This window comes from Calcarisporiella thermophila (genome assembly GCF_041956535.1).
Source record: "Calcarisporiella thermophila strain CBS 279.70 unplaced genomic scaffold VTP21scaffold_15, whole genome shotgun sequence".
In the NCBI taxonomy this organism is placed as follows: Eukaryota; Fungi; Calcarisporiellomycota; class Calcarisporiellomycetes; order Calcarisporiellales; family Calcarisporiellaceae; genus Calcarisporiella; species Calcarisporiella thermophila.
In genome coordinates, this window is record NW_027192205.1 from 727,030 (window position 1) to 743,791 (window position 16,762).

At 40.6% G+C, this 16,762-nt stretch overlaps 6 protein-coding genes across 6 annotated transcripts; 2 read left to right on the forward strand and 4 right to left on the reverse strand.

Moving 5' to 3' along the window:
• Positions 1-592: 592 nt before the first annotated feature.
• VTP21DRAFT_2902 (uncharacterized protein) lies at positions 593-3,520 on the forward strand (the record flags this gene model as incomplete). The annotated part of the gene is made up of 11 exons (XM_069393146.1): positions 593-632; positions 694-945; positions 1,010-1,112; positions 1,169-1,424; positions 1,499-2,246; positions 2,318-2,532; positions 2,609-2,713; positions 2,769-2,870; positions 2,940-3,058; positions 3,121-3,299; positions 3,357-3,520. The coding sequence occupies 11 exons, from the start codon at positions 593-595 to the stop codon at positions 3,518-3,520; spliced, it is 2,283 nt and encodes a 760-aa protein (XP_069250150.1).
• Positions 3,521-4,170: 650 nt separating this feature from the next.
• On the reverse strand, positions 4,171-4,813 carry VTP21DRAFT_2903 (uncharacterized protein; the record flags this gene model as incomplete). The annotated part of the gene is made up of 2 exons (XM_069393147.1): positions 4,171-4,316; positions 4,684-4,813. 2 exons carry the CDS (start codon positions 4,811-4,813, stop codon positions 4,171-4,173), a joined length of 276 nt encoding a protein of 91 aa, XP_069250151.1.
• A 672-nt stretch (positions 4,814-5,485) lies between these two features.
• VTP21DRAFT_2904 (uncharacterized protein) lies at positions 5,486-5,792 on the reverse strand (the record flags this gene model as incomplete). The annotated part of the gene is made up of 2 exons (XM_069393148.1): positions 5,486-5,727; positions 5,789-5,792. The coding sequence occupies 2 exons, from the start codon at positions 5,790-5,792 to the stop codon at positions 5,486-5,488; spliced, it is 246 nt and encodes an 81-aa protein (XP_069250152.1).
• Positions 5,793-6,839: 1,047 nt separating this feature from the next.
• VTP21DRAFT_2905 (uncharacterized protein) lies at positions 6,840-7,127 on the forward strand (the record flags this gene model as incomplete). The annotated part of the gene is made up of 1 exon (XM_069393149.1): positions 6,840-7,127. One exon carries the CDS (start codon positions 6,840-6,842, stop codon positions 7,125-7,127), a length of 288 nt encoding a protein of 95 aa, XP_069250153.1.
• A 1,496-nt stretch (positions 7,128-8,623) lies between these two features.
• On the reverse strand, positions 8,624-10,855 carry VTP21DRAFT_2906 (uncharacterized protein; the record flags this gene model as incomplete). Its single annotated transcript, XM_069393150.1, has 1 exon — positions 8,624-10,855. The coding sequence occupies one exon, from the start codon at positions 10,853-10,855 to the stop codon at positions 8,624-8,626; it is 2,232 nt and encodes a 743-aa protein (XP_069250154.1).
• Positions 10,856-12,534: 1,679 nt separating this feature from the next.
• On the reverse strand, positions 12,535-13,296 carry VTP21DRAFT_2907 (uncharacterized protein; the record flags this gene model as incomplete). Its single annotated transcript, XM_069393151.1, has 1 exon — positions 12,535-13,296. The coding sequence occupies one exon, from the start codon at positions 13,294-13,296 to the stop codon at positions 12,535-12,537; it is 762 nt and encodes a 253-aa protein (XP_069250155.1).
• Between the last annotated feature and the right edge of the window lie 3,466 nt (positions 13,297-16,762).

Consider the following 16,762-nt stretch of genomic DNA (forward strand, 5'->3'; position numbering starts at 1 on the left):
ACAATGTATGATCGCGGTCGTTACTAATCGTGTCTATGAGATGTTATCGTGTTCAGTCATATAGAGTTTATTTGAATACTTCGTCTTTTAGTTTTATTATAAAGAGCCAACTCTGATGCAGAGAGAGTTGAAATGAAAAGGGCGCGCGCTATCAAGTCGGAATAAGCCCTGAGATTTAGCTTGGTCTCAATAGTAGGTATCGCAGTGTGAAGCATTGGAAGGGGTAGGCAACCTTATTTCCACCGCATTATTGATACTCAATAGTAAATATTTCCCGAAATTACAGGAAACCTTAGTTTTAATAAAATTGATTCTTTCTCCTGAAAATCACCATGGCCAATAAATATTTGTACCTAACCTAAATACTTAAATTTTCATATCATATACATCAAGAGCTGTGTTATCGCTCTTATTCAGTTAGGTCATTAATCCTTATTAAGTTAAAACTCTTTTATTGACATTAATTAAGCTTTATTAATTGAATTTTAATGAATCAACATTTTCATGAATTTCTGACCTATATGCTGCGCCAATTTAATTTCTAAGAAGCGGTATATAAGAATAATCATTGATTCAAGAAAGAAATTTAACCATGCCCCCCAAGAGAACTCGCTCTTCGGAAAAGGGAATAGGTACGCAATCCCATTTGAAAGCGTCTGTGTTAAATTTGAATAATTTATATTTTATTCTTAGAGGAGAGTACAAGCAACAATGTTAAAGGAGGAAAGAAAAGAGGAAAGAAATCAGTTAGTGTTCATGGGGATGAATCTATGTTCTCACCTGGTGAATCTTTTGCACAATTACCTCAAGCGAAACACCCCCCTGCGATATCTTCAGCATCTCCAACTTCTTTATCAATCGTAACTCCGATTCGACCCCAAAATCAGGATTATGGCTTGCCTAAGTTGGATGGGCGATATTATTCAAATAGAACTGTTAGAGCGCGTAAATATTAATTATTTTGCTAATAATTTCTTTCTAAAAACAATTCTATACCAATATTACATAGCGCCTTTCAATGATGGAAAAATCTGGCAAGAATATGTTCGGCACATTACTGGGTGGCATTACCCTCATAGTAGTAATATTCCTGAGGATGAACTTGACCAACAGTATGTATTGAATTGGCTTCCGAAACAGATATATTTGATTTTGATCATGCTATTAGATATTTCAAGGCAACCTTGACAATGGCATCAGAATACATTTTCCGCCACAGTTTTATGAAACGTTGGCCTTCGGATTATATTCGTGATCAAAACTTGAAGGCAGCTGTGGAAGAATTCTGCACGGAAAATTCTAGTCGTTTTTCTTTCTCAAAAGATTACGACATGCTCAGCCTAGATTTTCGATACCTATTTCAATGGCTTATATGGGGAAATGAGGAAGAGAGCATATTGGCTATTTTCGAAGAGTATTTTCGGGTAGGTCTGGCAGAAAACCGCTCTTACTTATCTGGTCATTTACAATATATTTATATGCTACTTTTACATTTTAGTACCTCCCAGATAATGAAAAATGCGAAGCACTTGATAGCGAAAAAACAATATCGGTTGCAACTGCAGATAATTGGAAACAGTATATTGAAAAAATGGATCAATCCTCCAAGGTTGTCTCTCCACGTTTAGTCACAGCAGGACTTGAAGCTCTCGCAAATGTACGTAAAACTGTGGAGCCAGATTTTGGAGGATTAGTCCTTCAACCACTTATTGGCGCGCCACTTCTTGCAGCAAAAATACCTAGTTTCTTTTCGCAGAGAGAATTTAGGTTTCCGGTGAACGAAGGTTGGGCTCCTATAATCGACTTTGCTTGTGGGGTGGATATAGCGGAAAAGAAAATTCCTGTATTAATCGTCGAAGTTGAGGCGTCGAAGATAGTTTCGAATTCTGCCCACAAAGATACCCGAAAAGTGGCTCAACTATTGCGTAGATCGCTAGAGTTGATGGCAAAGAAAGTACCTGACAATGCTATTGAAGAGCTCAGATCATATGGTCTCCTTCTTTCCTCGGATGGCAAATATGAATTTGTTGGAATGAAACCAATACGAGAACGCCGGAATATGAACGGGTCACACTTTAACTTCTGTCTCTTCGAGCAACTGCTTGTAGGAGAGCTAGATGTCAGCTTGATAACGTCACTTAATATAGACCATATTATCGAGATTAATAGCTTCCTTCTCGGACCCGTCAGAGAAGCAATGCTCAAAACCCAAAATCTTACGGGTAGACGTGGCCCCAGGACAGAAGGTACAATAGGATTCCAATAATTATTTTTACTGGACATTTCATAGTTTAATTCACAAATATTTCGGTTAAAGACCGCTTTCCTCCTCCCCAGATGCATTTGGAATCGCGTGCTGGAAGTTCGAAATATACTCCAAAGAAAGGAGAAGGAAAAAGAGGCGATGAAAGAAGCGAGGAAGCGGAAGAGAGTGGTAGCGGAGGCGGTCATCAATGGATTACCAATGTATCAATGTCTATGTTATCTCTTATTGAGAAATACGGTTACAAGTATATCAGTGCATTACACGAGGTAGGAATTTGATCTCTATGTTTTAGAGCTGTACCTGATTAATAATCTATCAAATACCTACGGAATTTCTCAATAGAGTGATCATACCCAAGTTTTTCACGTAGCTCATGAAAATGATTCATTTGCATTTGTAGTGAAGCTTGGAGACGGGCGTGAAATTTCCTTACTACAAAAGCTCCAGGTATTTTGTATTTTTTTAACATTTTTTTGTACCACCTCATTGACTCGCGTTTTAGGGCTTGCCAAATATTGTGCAGCTATTCGACACTTTGTTGCTTCATGGTTGCTATGGCATGGTCTTGGATAAAGTGGATGTTTACGGCAGAGAATTTTACAAGGTACTCGATAAGCTTTCGGTCATTTAATTCTATTTTTTAATCTTTTTGTATTTTTCCCCTTTGACCAAGATTTCTGGAGCAAGCTTTATAAAAGACTTATTCTCTGCGCTGAATTCTCTTCACTCTCGTGGTATCATTCACCATGATATTAAACCAGACAATTTCGGATATAGCAGAAGACAGAAACGGTAATATAGAGGATCATAAAAAAAACAATATTTATCTTAAATATTTTATTTATCTACGATAGCTGGGCGTTGCTTGATTTTAATTTTGCTGAGGAAATACATGATAAGCAAACGGAAAGTAGTGCGGGAACCAAGTCTTTTAGAGCACCTGAGGTTGAGCGACACGAGCCTCATGGGTTCCCAGCTGATATATACAGTGCTGGCAAAACTCTTCAAGATTTAAACCTACTTACGAAACTCGGTAATTATTTATTTTATTTACTATATGCTTTATGTAATCTAAAGTTTGTTTTTCCAGGTGAAATTGGAAAGCGCATGCTCAGCGAAGATCCCGAAATACGTCCCACAGCATCTGAAGTGCTTGATTATTTAGAACTGGAGAAGCAAGTGCAACAATTACCCACTCCGGAAGATCACATATTGGTGGATAAAACTCCGAATATATACGCCTCCTGTTATTGATTCAATTTGCGATCCTATACCCACTTCATACTCACCATTAATGTACTGTATAACCTGTGTATCCTTTTGCTACACTGCTCATGAAAACGAAGCTAGCATTTATGATTTTAATGTTCGAAATTGCGCATAATTGTGTACCGGAATGTTTGCAATAATTATATAGCTTTAAAAATTCACTGTACATGTCATAATCGTTAAGTAGTTTGCTAATAGAGTGTTTGCGGTTTAACAGTGGCTCTCCTTGGCGGTATTTTTTTCCGAGAATCATCATTGTGGATCCAAAAATTTATCAAGAGACCCATAAGCGTCCTTAGTTGCTTTCTTAAAACTACCGTCAAAACTTTCCCTTCCCCTAGTAGATTATTCTTTATATGCTAACCTAATCAAATATCATCCCTTTCCTATCGAATTCCCTTGGCTTATCTCGCGTATCTCCACTCTGCTCACGGCATAAAATTGGAAATTAGAGCGTTATAAAAATTATGGGGTATGGCCTAAGAAGAGTCACTCCTTGGAGGGAGAGTCAACTCCTGTAACGGGAATTTTATGAGGCAATTGAGGAAGGAGAGAGGGGTTCTGGAGTTCTCGCAGAAACCGGAAGAGCCAATCGACTGTTCTTTGGTGTCCGTGTCCATCGCCTCAACGGGATCTTAGGAGAGAGTCAACCTTTCTCCCGGTGCACCTACTACTACATTGGGATGTGGGAGCTTGCCGACCAAGCTGAGGGCAAACCTGGCCAGCAAGTGAGCAGGGATGATGTGAATCCTGGCGGGATCCTGAATGCCGGGCATCTGGACTAATATGCGAGATATGGGTTTGAATACTGGCAAGCACACGCAGGATGTAGTCTGGGTCCCCTCCGCCACCCGAGTGGGCCGATTACATTTATGTGCCGGAGACTGGAAATGCTGGCCTTCGCTTCATCGAACGAAAAAGGCAGGTTGTTCAGTGGCTAGCTGCTGACAGATTGTCGGCCTTCAGCTGTAGCCTTTTACAGCTTATATAGAATGCGGGCGGTGGCTCATTCAGCATTCTGCAATGGACTCCCAATTAAAAAAAACGCTGAATAAAGCGCCTCCTAGTCGCTTCGGGGAACCTTGTTATTTTTCCTCTCTACACAAATGCTCCTTCACAAGCACTTCCATTCTACAAACCTTTTTTACCATAGCCGTCGCCTGCCAGGAACAGGAAACTTGGCCAATCCAAATAACCCGTTTTAAACGCCGAAACGGGACATATTAGGTTGGAAGAGTCTAGTGGCATTGAGGCCTCATAACAATATTCAAATGCCATGCTGATGACACTCAAGCTACGCTGTTTTGATGAGTAATCCGTTGACTATCAGTGCCGCCCAAAGCTCTCCATTAAAACTGCATGACGGAGCGTTTGAAAAGCCATGTAAAGATACCCGAACTCAATCGCCATTTTTCGATGGCAGCTGCTCGAATTTCCAGCCTCCAACTTAGGAGTTCAACTTGGATTTCACCACCATCGAAGTTAACCGAAGTAAATACCTGGTTCCACTTTCTTGTGACACTCCATTATTCTTCAGCATCTCAGGATATAAAAAACTCAATAACCACGTAATACTTCAAGCAAAGAGGTCAGTTGCCACAACTACTTGCTAATATCGGCCATGAGGCTGTGGTTAAGAAGCAAACTGCTCAACAAATTAACCGAACAGCGAAGGGGAGAGTGACGGCTAGATGATGCGGCCAATCATTCCTCATCGAAGACGCTCATTTTCGCCGAATGTAATGTTCGATTCTAGAATCTTTGCATTGCTTAATTACCTGATCTCTAAACTCGTGGATACATCAGAAGCACCAAAACAAAATTTATCACGGTTTTGTGGCAGCAGGAGGAAATAAGGGTGACAAATACATAGTCAAAAAAATCGCATGTTATTACCGGGGAGAAGATTTCGGGCCATTGGCCGGCCTAATTGATGTAAGAAGAGGTAGGCTAGCCCAATCCCAACTGCCTATTCCTCCCAATCTTGACATGAGTGCCGTTGTTGACGGCGATACACCGTTTACATACGACCAGGAGCTTGATGGTCATATCACGAACACTTGGGAGAAGCAGGGTATAGTGTTGATAGAGGATCAATTGCCTTCTTAACAGACAAGGAAACATTCGGCGGACGTCTGCACACTGGCCAGGCGTACATTCACGAAGGTGAACTTGCAGCAACCAGGAGGCGACTATCTCGCACGTTATGGGGCCGAATGAACGAATGATCTGTGTGGAGGATGCGTCATAAACCCATTCGTGCTTGAACACGGTGATCTCTCGTGGGATCAACTAGTGACAGCCTTGGCCATCCACTGCGGTATGAGTGTTTATAAATAATACTCACAGGAATGCACTAAGGATTGTCTGACCCGTGATGCTACTCTGAAGTGCCATATTGTGCCAGCTCTACCTTCAAATACGAGGCGATAGAAGATATTACTCTAATAGAGCTGCTAAAGCGCGTAAATATTAATTATTTTGCTAATGGTTTCTTCTAAAACAATTTCATTCTCATATTATATAGCGCCTTTCAACGATGGAAAAATCTGGCAAGAATATGTTCGGCACATTATTGGGTGGTATTATCTTCCTACAAACAATATTCCTCGGGATAAACAGCTGTATATAGAGAATTAGAATCCAAATGCATATTTCTTCGAATATTTGGTCTCGATATCAGTTATTTCAGGACATCATTGACAATGGCACCAGATTACGTTTTCCGTCACAGTTTTATGACACGTTGATCTTCGGATTGTATTCGCGATCAAAACTTGAAGCCAGCTGTGGAAGAATTCTATACGGAAATCTCTAGTCGTTTTTCTATCTAAAAAGATTATGACATGTTCGACCTAGATTTTCGATACTGAATTGTTTACTACAAAAAGGAGCACGACTTTTGTTCCGGAGAAGCAGTTGCTATCCAGAGAGTGAAGCTGGGACTCGATGCCTAAAGAACGTTAGCCAAGCTTGCCTACACTAATTAAAGCTGCTCATGCAAGAATAATTCCAGCTTTTTTTATACAGTAGTTACCCATTTATGACTAATGAGGTTAGGATATAGAGATAATATTCAGGTTTAAGACTGTGATTGAGTATTAAATTGCCAGGCCTGATGAAATCTTATTCCATATCTAATTACGGAAGTACAAGTTGGCTGAGCCATTCCCAATATACAAACTGTATATATTGATCTCTTGGCAGTTTTTTGGTCCCTTTTTCTGTGGATTAAGATAAAAGGAGACAATATTATCTTCTCTCTTAACTCACATCTAGTTTTCTGTTAATTATTTTCAGTAATATGAATACGTTACAACTGGCCTCTTTACTTATGCTCATAGCAGTAGTGAGTGCATGCGAGACTGTGTGCTCCTATGGCGCTGGGGATGGGTTTGGATATTGTGACTACAGCTGCAACACGGATAGCGGGGGTCATAATTCTGCGTCTGATTACACTTATAACTTTGCCGCTGCTCTCAGAGGTAATGGCTACGACTGCCACGTGGAAGGAAGCGCTGAATCCACAGTTCACTGCAATAGCATGAACAACTGCAGAAGCCACTCTTGGAAAGCAGGAAATGATTGCTGAGGGTTGTAACTTTGTTGCATGAAATATGATTATACTCTAGGCTTTTGATAGCAACTTTTACAATAATTAATAAAAACTGCAAAGTCTTTGTAGTTCTCAACCTTCCGGTTCAAATGCACTCGTATATCCTTTGTTTTATGCCATGAACAAAGCTGGTGCTGAGCATGTGGGATAACATTACGGATAGCACTTATGAACGCTGGATCGGAATTGCTAATCACTGTTCGTATATTCTCAGCTGATTCTCTTTTCAAACAAGATATAAGCTGCTGGAGCGTCCACGTAATTGCATGGGTAGATTTGTGTTTAGTAGCGAAATTCCCATCAAAAACGTTTTGAGATTTTCATCCACACCGACCAAGGCCAAGTAAGGAAGGTTGAAATGGTTGGTGCGATGGGTGCTATCAGCAATCACGAGCCTAGGGCTCTTGTCTGCAAGTAAAATATGCGAGTTACGCATGAAAATTTTAGAGCAGTGAGGAATCCAGTAGTAAGCTCTGAGCGTTCTACCCTCCATTCAAACCCAATACTAACTGCGTAATCGTTCATCCATTCAGTTATTTCGTCTCGATCTTTGAATTTAAGGATTTGAGATCAGAAACGAAGATGATAGTCATTTTTACAATGGAGAATGAAAAGATTAAAATTATTAAGGTTACGCTCAACTTGAAATTAATTATATTTTAATTTGACGCGAGAGTAATAGTAAATGTTAAATAAAACTATATAATTAACCAACTTGGCGGTGAATAATAGTTGTACCCGGGTACAAATGGAATTACCCTTCAAATTTTGTTCTAAAATGCATTTAAACAAGCGGCAAGTCTATTCGCGAATGCATTGGCGAGACTTTTTTTTTTATATAAGCACAATATAAATTACAACATTTGTATGCAATTGTAGTCTCATAGGGGATGTAACCTAGTTTACGAATCAAGAAACTTTCGGGAGGAACATTAAGAAGCTAATAAATACTCTGCCGGAGCAGATTTAAGACGTCATTAGGGTCAAACTTGGATATACAAAATGGTAGTCAGTGTTCATTTATTTTAATTCTTGAATATTTGTTACAATGAGACTATGGAAAAAGGAAATAAAAATTTGAATCATGATATCTTCAATGTGATAAAAATTGAAATTTTCCGAGATAAATTAATATCTATCGAAAGGAGGGATAGCAAAGGTAAAATACAAAAGTTACATTGTATACGGAATAGCAGTGTTAGTGAGTTTTTCAAAGGTATATATGTACAGTATTTTAGGGTTGGGTATGGCGGGGAGACAAAGAAAACGACCAACGAAACCAACAGAAGAAAGGGGGAGGAAGAGTTCCGTAGAGAAACCCGCCAAATGTCTGCAAGCACAACGACGACCCGCCCCAGTTACTCGCTGAAGCGTACACGACTCTCCACTACTACATTTGTAGTGTCTTCCAATTCCTGGGACGACTGCCGATCAGCATCTACCGATGTTGTAACCAAAGTGTCTGGCAATTCTCATTGCCACTCTCGTACTCTATCCTGACCACGTTGTTCGTCCACGTACTTGCGGGCGGCCCGGTTCCACCTGCAACCGCAGTGCATGATCTGCAAAGTGAGGACACTTTTGACCCGATCTCTCTCAATGCGGACACACTCTGTGTTCAGGCACGTGGCAACAGCTGCTAATGCCCACAAGGGTTCATAGTCCATAGATTCCAACCCAGAAACATCTATAGCCTTAGATAGGCAGGCTGCGTCACATGGCCCCCACCCGGGCGTCTGGCAGCCTTGCCGGCACCCCGGGTGCAAGGCCCTCTCCCAGGCAGCGTACGCCAGCAACCGCCGCACTCCTTCCTGCCGAACCCGAGTGAGCTTCTGTCCGGTATTGAGAATTGCTCGGAAGGCGTTGGCAACGTTGCATTTGAATATGTCTGGCCGGTTGCGCTTTGGCGCCCAGGCCCAGCCTGGGAAGCCAAGTCTGGCCGTGCGTGACCCTCCAGCCGTCTCCAACCCTGGCTGCATAGGCACCCAACAGTGACTCCTGGTGTTGGCAACAACCCCTCGCAGTTTCAGCGTGCCAATGAGCAGTGCCGCCACCTCGCCTCTAATCATTGATGAATCATTCCAGCCGGCCATAAGTAGGCAGGCAGCGGCTGCGAGAGCAAGCACGAGTGCAGCAAGGCACGCTGGAGTACAGGGAACTTCCTGTAGTCCTGCTAACTGTGATGCCAGAACGATGTTCCCATCGACGATGCACCGCTTTGTGTGGTTAGGGGTATCATGTTCGAGCACTAGACATCGCCATGACGTGTCTTCATAGTCAGGTGTAACAATGATGTCGAGCTGCCCTGCTACGCTGAAGTGATGACTTGATTCCCCAACAAAATCCACCGCGTGCTGGAGCAGTGAATAAGCAAGGCCGACTAAGAGATTGATGATGACCACCAGCCAAGCTCGCCAGGTCAACCATGGCGTCGCCACAGTTGCAAGTATCACGTCGCCCACTGCCATCACTGCATGCACGAGTAGCGCCCCCCGAAAAGTTAGCCACCCGCCACCTGTATGTGCTATGAGATTGGCAGCCGCGCCAGTGACTGTCACACTTGGCACACCATCTTTCTTGCTGTACAATAGCACCTGGCCACGCATGTACCGTACCTGGCCCTCAATCATGCGCGCAACCCGCTGTTGGCCCACCTGGTCGTCTGCCCATAGAGACTGACCACCTCCGAGTTTAGCTATATGTCGTTGGCGCAATAACCCGCCTATTGCACTAAGGATCACACCTGGCAGACCACACGCCCCGCTCGTGCCGTCTGCTCCATATGCCCCCATCGGCCCATTCCCAAGACGCTTGATACCAGGCTTTAGCACTGCAACAAGGGTGCTGATTAATGCTGCAGCGTCTCCCAGCTGCAGCACGATTGGAGCAGCTCCTTGCTGCGCATACACCCCTGTGGCAAGCTGCAGGCTACACAGCCAAGATAACCACATTGGTCGCTGGGATGGCCGGATCTGCCTAAAGTTGCTCCGCTCAACCAAAAGGATCCTCTTAACTACATCAGCTAGCGTGCTCCATTGCCTCACAGTGCCGTCTCCAAAAACCACCCTTGTACAGATGAACGCCCCACCTGTCTCTACCCCGACAATCCTGTGCCAGACAAAGTCACGCGAGTACCGTTGCCGCCCCGTAACAGCAGTAGATAAAGGAAAAATACGGCGAAACACCTTGGCTAAACCCGACTTGATGGTATCACAAAAGAGTTCCCGGAAGTAGGGGCCGTTTCCACTTAACTTTACATCTGCTAGGCAGTGCTCCTGGATCCAATTGACCAAGGAGTGTGCTGCCCTCATTGAGGGTACCAGCTCACTATGGTAAGTCACAGCATCCCCCCAGATGCTCCTCTCTCGAGACGTATCCAATTCTACACCCAGGCTGCCGTCAACGAACCGGTTGCTTGCACACGCACTAAAAGTACAGGCACAGGACCAACCGTGTGGTGGGTTCAGAGTCTGGGACCAAGCATGCATCTCGCCACCAGCTACCACCTGCATCAGAGGTTCCGCAGCAGCTCCATCTCCTTTTCCCCTACCAGCAATACACGCTCCGATTGCGCTAGGTGTTCCTTCATCACTTTCTATCCTGTGAACCCTGGGAGTTGGAGCGCTTTCGACCTGTGGGTTGCAAACTGACTGGGGCTGTGTCGTCGTCACAGCAGCTGTGTACTGAGTTCGAGAGTGAGGCATGGTTCATCTTAATATATTCTGCTTCTGAAGGAAAAGTGTTGTAATAATATGATAGTTTGTTTGCATTATTCTTTGACCCATGGACCCTATAGCTTACCTGAGTAACTCTTTTAATGTAATTCTTTATAGTGTATATTAAATTTCACCGTAATAAAGTTAGCTTAGTTCTTCTTTTGAATCGAGTCGTGATCACTACATTTATCTGGATTGATGTAGACTAGAGTTGCTGACTGGTACTTTTTGTGAGGAGTATGTTGAAATTGAACGAAAGAATGAGAAAGTTATGCGCGATGGAAGAAACGGAGTGAAGTTGGATGGAGCTTCGGCTTTAAGGGCAAGTTGTAGCGCAGCCAAGCCTCTGTCTCTCTTTCCTGTTTTCCCTTTTCCTTTTATGTACTTACGCAATCGCATGCTTAATCTCTTTGATTAAAGGTTAAACTTAGTTCTCTATATTCAATATGGATCCCGATCTATAACAATCCTCGGATGTGTTGTATTGGCGTTTTCGCCCGGGTATGCACAAAAGGATAAACATTCACTATATTCCAAGAGATTCCAAGCCTGATCAGATATGTTTAAGTTAGCATTATAAACATATTCAAATTATCGTGTGGATTATCTGTGACCCTGCGATTAAAGATTATTCTATGGTATCAATCAATTATCGTCTCGTCCTGCTACACTAGTTTTATCTTGACTCCTTGAATAAATAATCTTAGTATTTTCATAAACCTTGATCTTGAACATGAATACAGAATCTTGAATCTGAACTATTAAGAGTTGGCTGGCCCCATGGTCTATCCGTTGTACCCAGTTGATTTCACCCGGGCGAAAACAAAAATATAACTGGTCTAGAACCATTAGAGGTTCAAATTTTTATAGTATTTAAAGAATAAGGTACGGAACAATAAAACAAAAGGAACGAATTAAAACTGAATCATGGAAATATCGGAGAGAAGCATTAATACTCCAATAATAAATTTGTGGTCAATAAGTATATAAAAGGAAGGGTAATTAATTAATTAATTAAAGTAAATAAGAAAGTATTATAATTAATATTATAGTGTAAATTCGGTCGTGTTACAACCATGTAATATTAAATATTAACTGTGGAAATAGTCACAAACATCATCGGACAATTTGACGCAAAGATTTGGGTCATCGTAGACAAAACACCCCTTTAGCTCTATCGTATCCTCCGAGTCTTTCGCCTCGCCTCCAGCCTAACCCAATCAATAGAAACACCATGGATATGTCAAGGCTTGGAGTATTGTAATGGTATTGTTAAAGGGTGAATTCACTTCTATACTTTTATTACAGTCGTAGTGGTAGCCAAAGTCGTACTCTATGTGACTCTATGCATGATTTTCCGTTATAGAGCGACGATATACTGACATATTGCTAATCGCCTTTCACGTATACTGAGTTACTTCCGATTTTTGCACAGTTTTGGTGAAAGAAAAAAAAAACAAGCAACAATATTAACCATTTTAAAACTTTATGACGCTATGGATCGTAGCGTGTCCTAAATAAAATATATATTGGTTGGTTGACTTTACATACACCTATTTTCATTTGCAACTATAGTAACTTTCAACGTAAGGAATGCATTCTGAGTTATTGTGCTGCACTTATTCAATCCATTGGTTATCATACAGTATATCTCAAACCACAATTTATTATTGGTTCATTTGTAAAAAAGAAATATTCAGTCCGCATACGTGGAATTTTGCCTGACCAACTTTCTGACTCCAGAGTTCTACGCTGTAGGGACCTTCACCGTTATCAATCAGAAAATTGTACATCTCTTCTTGATCTTTGGTGGGATGAACAAGATGCAAAGTCACTCCATTCTTCAAGTGAAATCTCGCTTCATTTTCGCTTTTCATAAATGGTCGTACTCCAACCAACGTTTCAAATCGTTGGGTGCTTTCTTTTAAATTCACAACGACGACTGTCTGACTTGCAAGCCCACATGCCTGATTTTTATGCACGCTACCTTTTCCGACTCTCCATTCACGAGGTGTGATATCTGCACAAAGGAACGGGATATCATGCCTTGAAGGCCATCCAAGCTTCCACCTGATTTTCTTTCCATCGGGTGTAATTCGACCTCCTTCAATCGGTCCTACGTACTCGACATTCTTTTCTCCCATCTCCAAAATGGTCTTGCTGACATCTTCATCAGGGTAGAAGGCGTAGTCAACCGGGCCTTCCTCTTTGTAAAACCAAGAAAACAGAGAATGATCACTAGAAGGCTGTTTCAAAAATTCAATTAGCTCAATGTACCATCCATCACTAAAAGTGATTAAGCAATTCTTGGAGAGGTTGTCTGTATGCTTGCCCCCATCAATGACACAAAACCCAAGTTGGGAAAACTTGCTTTTGGCGGAGTTAAGTTCATTCACTCGAACCACAAGATGATCAGCATGTAAAACCATCGCGTAAAATTCACGAGTTGAAGCTAATTATTTTGCCGTTAATAGCTTTAATGCATCCGGCAAAGAGGTGAAAAATAAACGCTTTAGATAAGGTTTGTGATAATATATTGAGGAAGATGTATTCGTTGTGAGAGGTGTAGATAGTTAGATAATCGCAATCTGCTCAGAATTATTGCGAGAAGGGTAAAATATAGGGTATATCGATGTAATAGAAGTTGAGCGCGGAGCTTGAAATCAAAAACTATTTCCCTAAGTCAAATTTTCAAACTCCGAAACCCCCATAAAATCCATGTTTTATATTTATAAAAATATTTCAATATACTTTATGATCTCTCTTTGCTTTTATCACTGCCTCTTTACGCTATGGCATAGTCCCTATAATTTTAGTCCACTCTTCTGGTTCTGGCTTCTCCCACTCTTCCTGCAGTATATCCCAAAGTGACTGGGCATTAGTCGGCTGCTGCTAGCGATCTTGGATTTTTCTGTGTAACTTATCCCACATGAACTCAATAGGAATTATATCAGGAGACCGAGCTGACTATAATAATACGATAATATCGTGGCTTGCTAGCCATTTCACTGTATTAAGCGCGATATGCTTAGAAACATTATCACGCTGGAAAATTATTTGATCCTTGTCTAGGTTATACCTATCGAGTATTCTCATTAATTATTCTCCTAAAATATTCTTCTACAGTTGTAGGTCCAGTCCCTTATCGATTTGGCACATAAAGCCAACTCCTTTGGAAATGAGGTCTGTCCTCACGGTAACCGACCCATTGCTGTGCTTGGCTGCATTTTTGAAATGACGATCGCGCCTAAGATAACCCGGGGGAATTCCAATAATAGCTTCTTCTACCTCTGCTGAAGATTCTAAAATATACTTTCATCTCACCATATGTTACATTTTCAATCATCGGTCGGTTGATGTGTACAGTAGCTAGTCGAACTTCCTATGGCTAACTTTTAAACACGGCTTTTTTCTCTACAATCTCGAGCACATTCGGTTTCGCTTCAGTGTGTTCCTTTCAGGTGTTAATGACAAATCGATGTTGTAATCTTAAGATGTTTTTTTGCGTCAGGTATATCCTCATATTCCAGCCTTGAAATTTCGTACGAGGCCTTTCTCTTGTCTCTCAGTAAAAACACGTGGACTACCGGAAGCTGATTTAGAAGGTTCTTGAGCGCGTATTCTACGATATTTATTGACGGTATGATAGCTTATCCCGAGCTGATACAAGATTTCTCTGCTAGATAGACTCTCATTACAAAATGAGATTATATTCGATTTGACTGTTTCCGAGATTTGTTTCATTGGAGTATGCCTAGCAAGTTACCGTATTCTTGAGAAGATAAAAATGTAAGCAGTTCATAATGACAATTAGAATAGCTAAAGATTGTTTATTTTTCATGATAATGAGTAATAAAATTTTTATAGCGGCTTGGCGCAAAAATTGTGAGAATGATGGGTCCATAATTCAGATTCACAACACTTGTATAAGGGAATTGGGTAAGTGGAAGTTAAATAGTAATAGGGTAGGCAAAATTGAAGTGATGGTGGTCAAGATTCTAATGACAGCTTCACCAGAAACGATCTCTAGGGTAATGGATCAGTTTGTAAGATGTTGCCTCAAGAGTTACGATCCAACTTGTAACTGCTGATTGAAAAAATCTTTCCAAAAATAATCGACCCCTGAAATACCCATCGGCATTCGTTTTTCCTCCAGAACCTATTGTAGAATTATTTCGTCAACACTTTCATCAACAGTAATTTACCAAAAAGGTTAGGAGTAATAAGAGAAGGAGGCAACAATTTGAATTTTACTTTGGCGATCCAAGAAGATTATTTCAGAAAGGAATCCAATGTCTGAATCTTGATTATCATGTGTAGTACTATGGTACATACGAACTCTAACATAACAATCAATTCATCAGACCATTGTGGAATCATTTTCAGCACATTGAGGAGGTTCCAACATCTAGTATCTCTAACTTATGAAGATTAAGTGGTAGACTAGAGACCCACGTTTGTTTTGTTTGTGAATGCCATAGCATCAAACAGATAAACACAAACGATAGTTGAATCCGGAGCCAGTAAAAAAGAGAAAAGTATTATTAATATACTCTTCATCAGTTTCATATTTTGCCTGCGAAAGTTTTACCATTAGAAAGCACAAAGGAGAGAATACTAGATTTTCGATTTTTTCAAGTGTATTAAGATTCTTAGTGGTGGATAGCTTTTTTACCTAATCGATCTATCCGAGGTTAAGACTTTGTTTATTTTTCCATGCAAATGTTTAACCAAGTAAACGGATATAAGCATTACTGTATCAGCAGAGGAGTAACTCTGACGCCAATAAATTTCATACAAAACACTCTAACATTATATTTACAAATATTTAAAATACTATACTTTGGTATTATTCCTGTAAATAATGTAATAGCAATTTTCATATTTTATAATAGAGACAGTATTGGTTAAATCATTGACACCACATTAAAGCCTACTTCAACACAACTATACCTTCATAATTAATTATAATCTACATAGCAACATTAACTATAAAATCTCACTCATACCGTTATTATTTAATATACAGCAATATATTTATTAATAGGCTTTTTTTTAAAAAAAAATAATTACTCATAGAATCCTTAGTTTCATTCAAAACACTTGGAATCGAAGCGGAAGGTTGAATCGATATAATCTTTATCTGACACATCGATAACGAGATCCTTAATTAGACCAGTAGGCAAGTCGTAGACCCAGCCATGAAGGGTCACCATATGAATGGAAACCCATGCATTCTGAATGACGGTAGTGTGGCAGAGATTGAAATCGTATTTTTTCACATTACATTCTTTCAGCTTAGCCAGTCGCTGTCATGATGTTAATTTGTTGGAGAACGACCAGGCGTGACTGGTAGTCCGAATATATTCCAGATAATATTTGTGTTACGTCAGTTAATAGCACACTTGTACGAGCACGCGCCTTACATGTACGAGCATGCGTCTCACCATCTTTACTTCTTTTATCTCCTACCCTATCCCATCAGATATATATATAGTATGTGCTTTCTCTCTTTTTAATTCTAAAGTGGTGTGTGTTATTTGTGTTATCCCTTCTATCTGTCTTCTTTCCTTTTATTAATATACTCTTAATCAGTTTCAACATAATTTTACCATTATGACGCTATTAAGATCTAAGCCATAAATGGCCTAAGGTCGTGTGTCAGGATTTTTTTTAGAACACAAATTTTAACTTGTTTGTTGTAAGGGTTAAATCCTGTTTATTGTTTTTCTCGTTATTCTTTAGTCTGCTATTTACTTTCTGGTCTTTACTACTTTTTCTTTGTGCTTTTATTATATTTTATTATATTATTATAGAAGAGTCCAAAAGTAGAAATACTTTTGTAACAGCTTGGTAGCGACGAAGAAGAAACAAACAACTGTAGTTTCCCAGTCC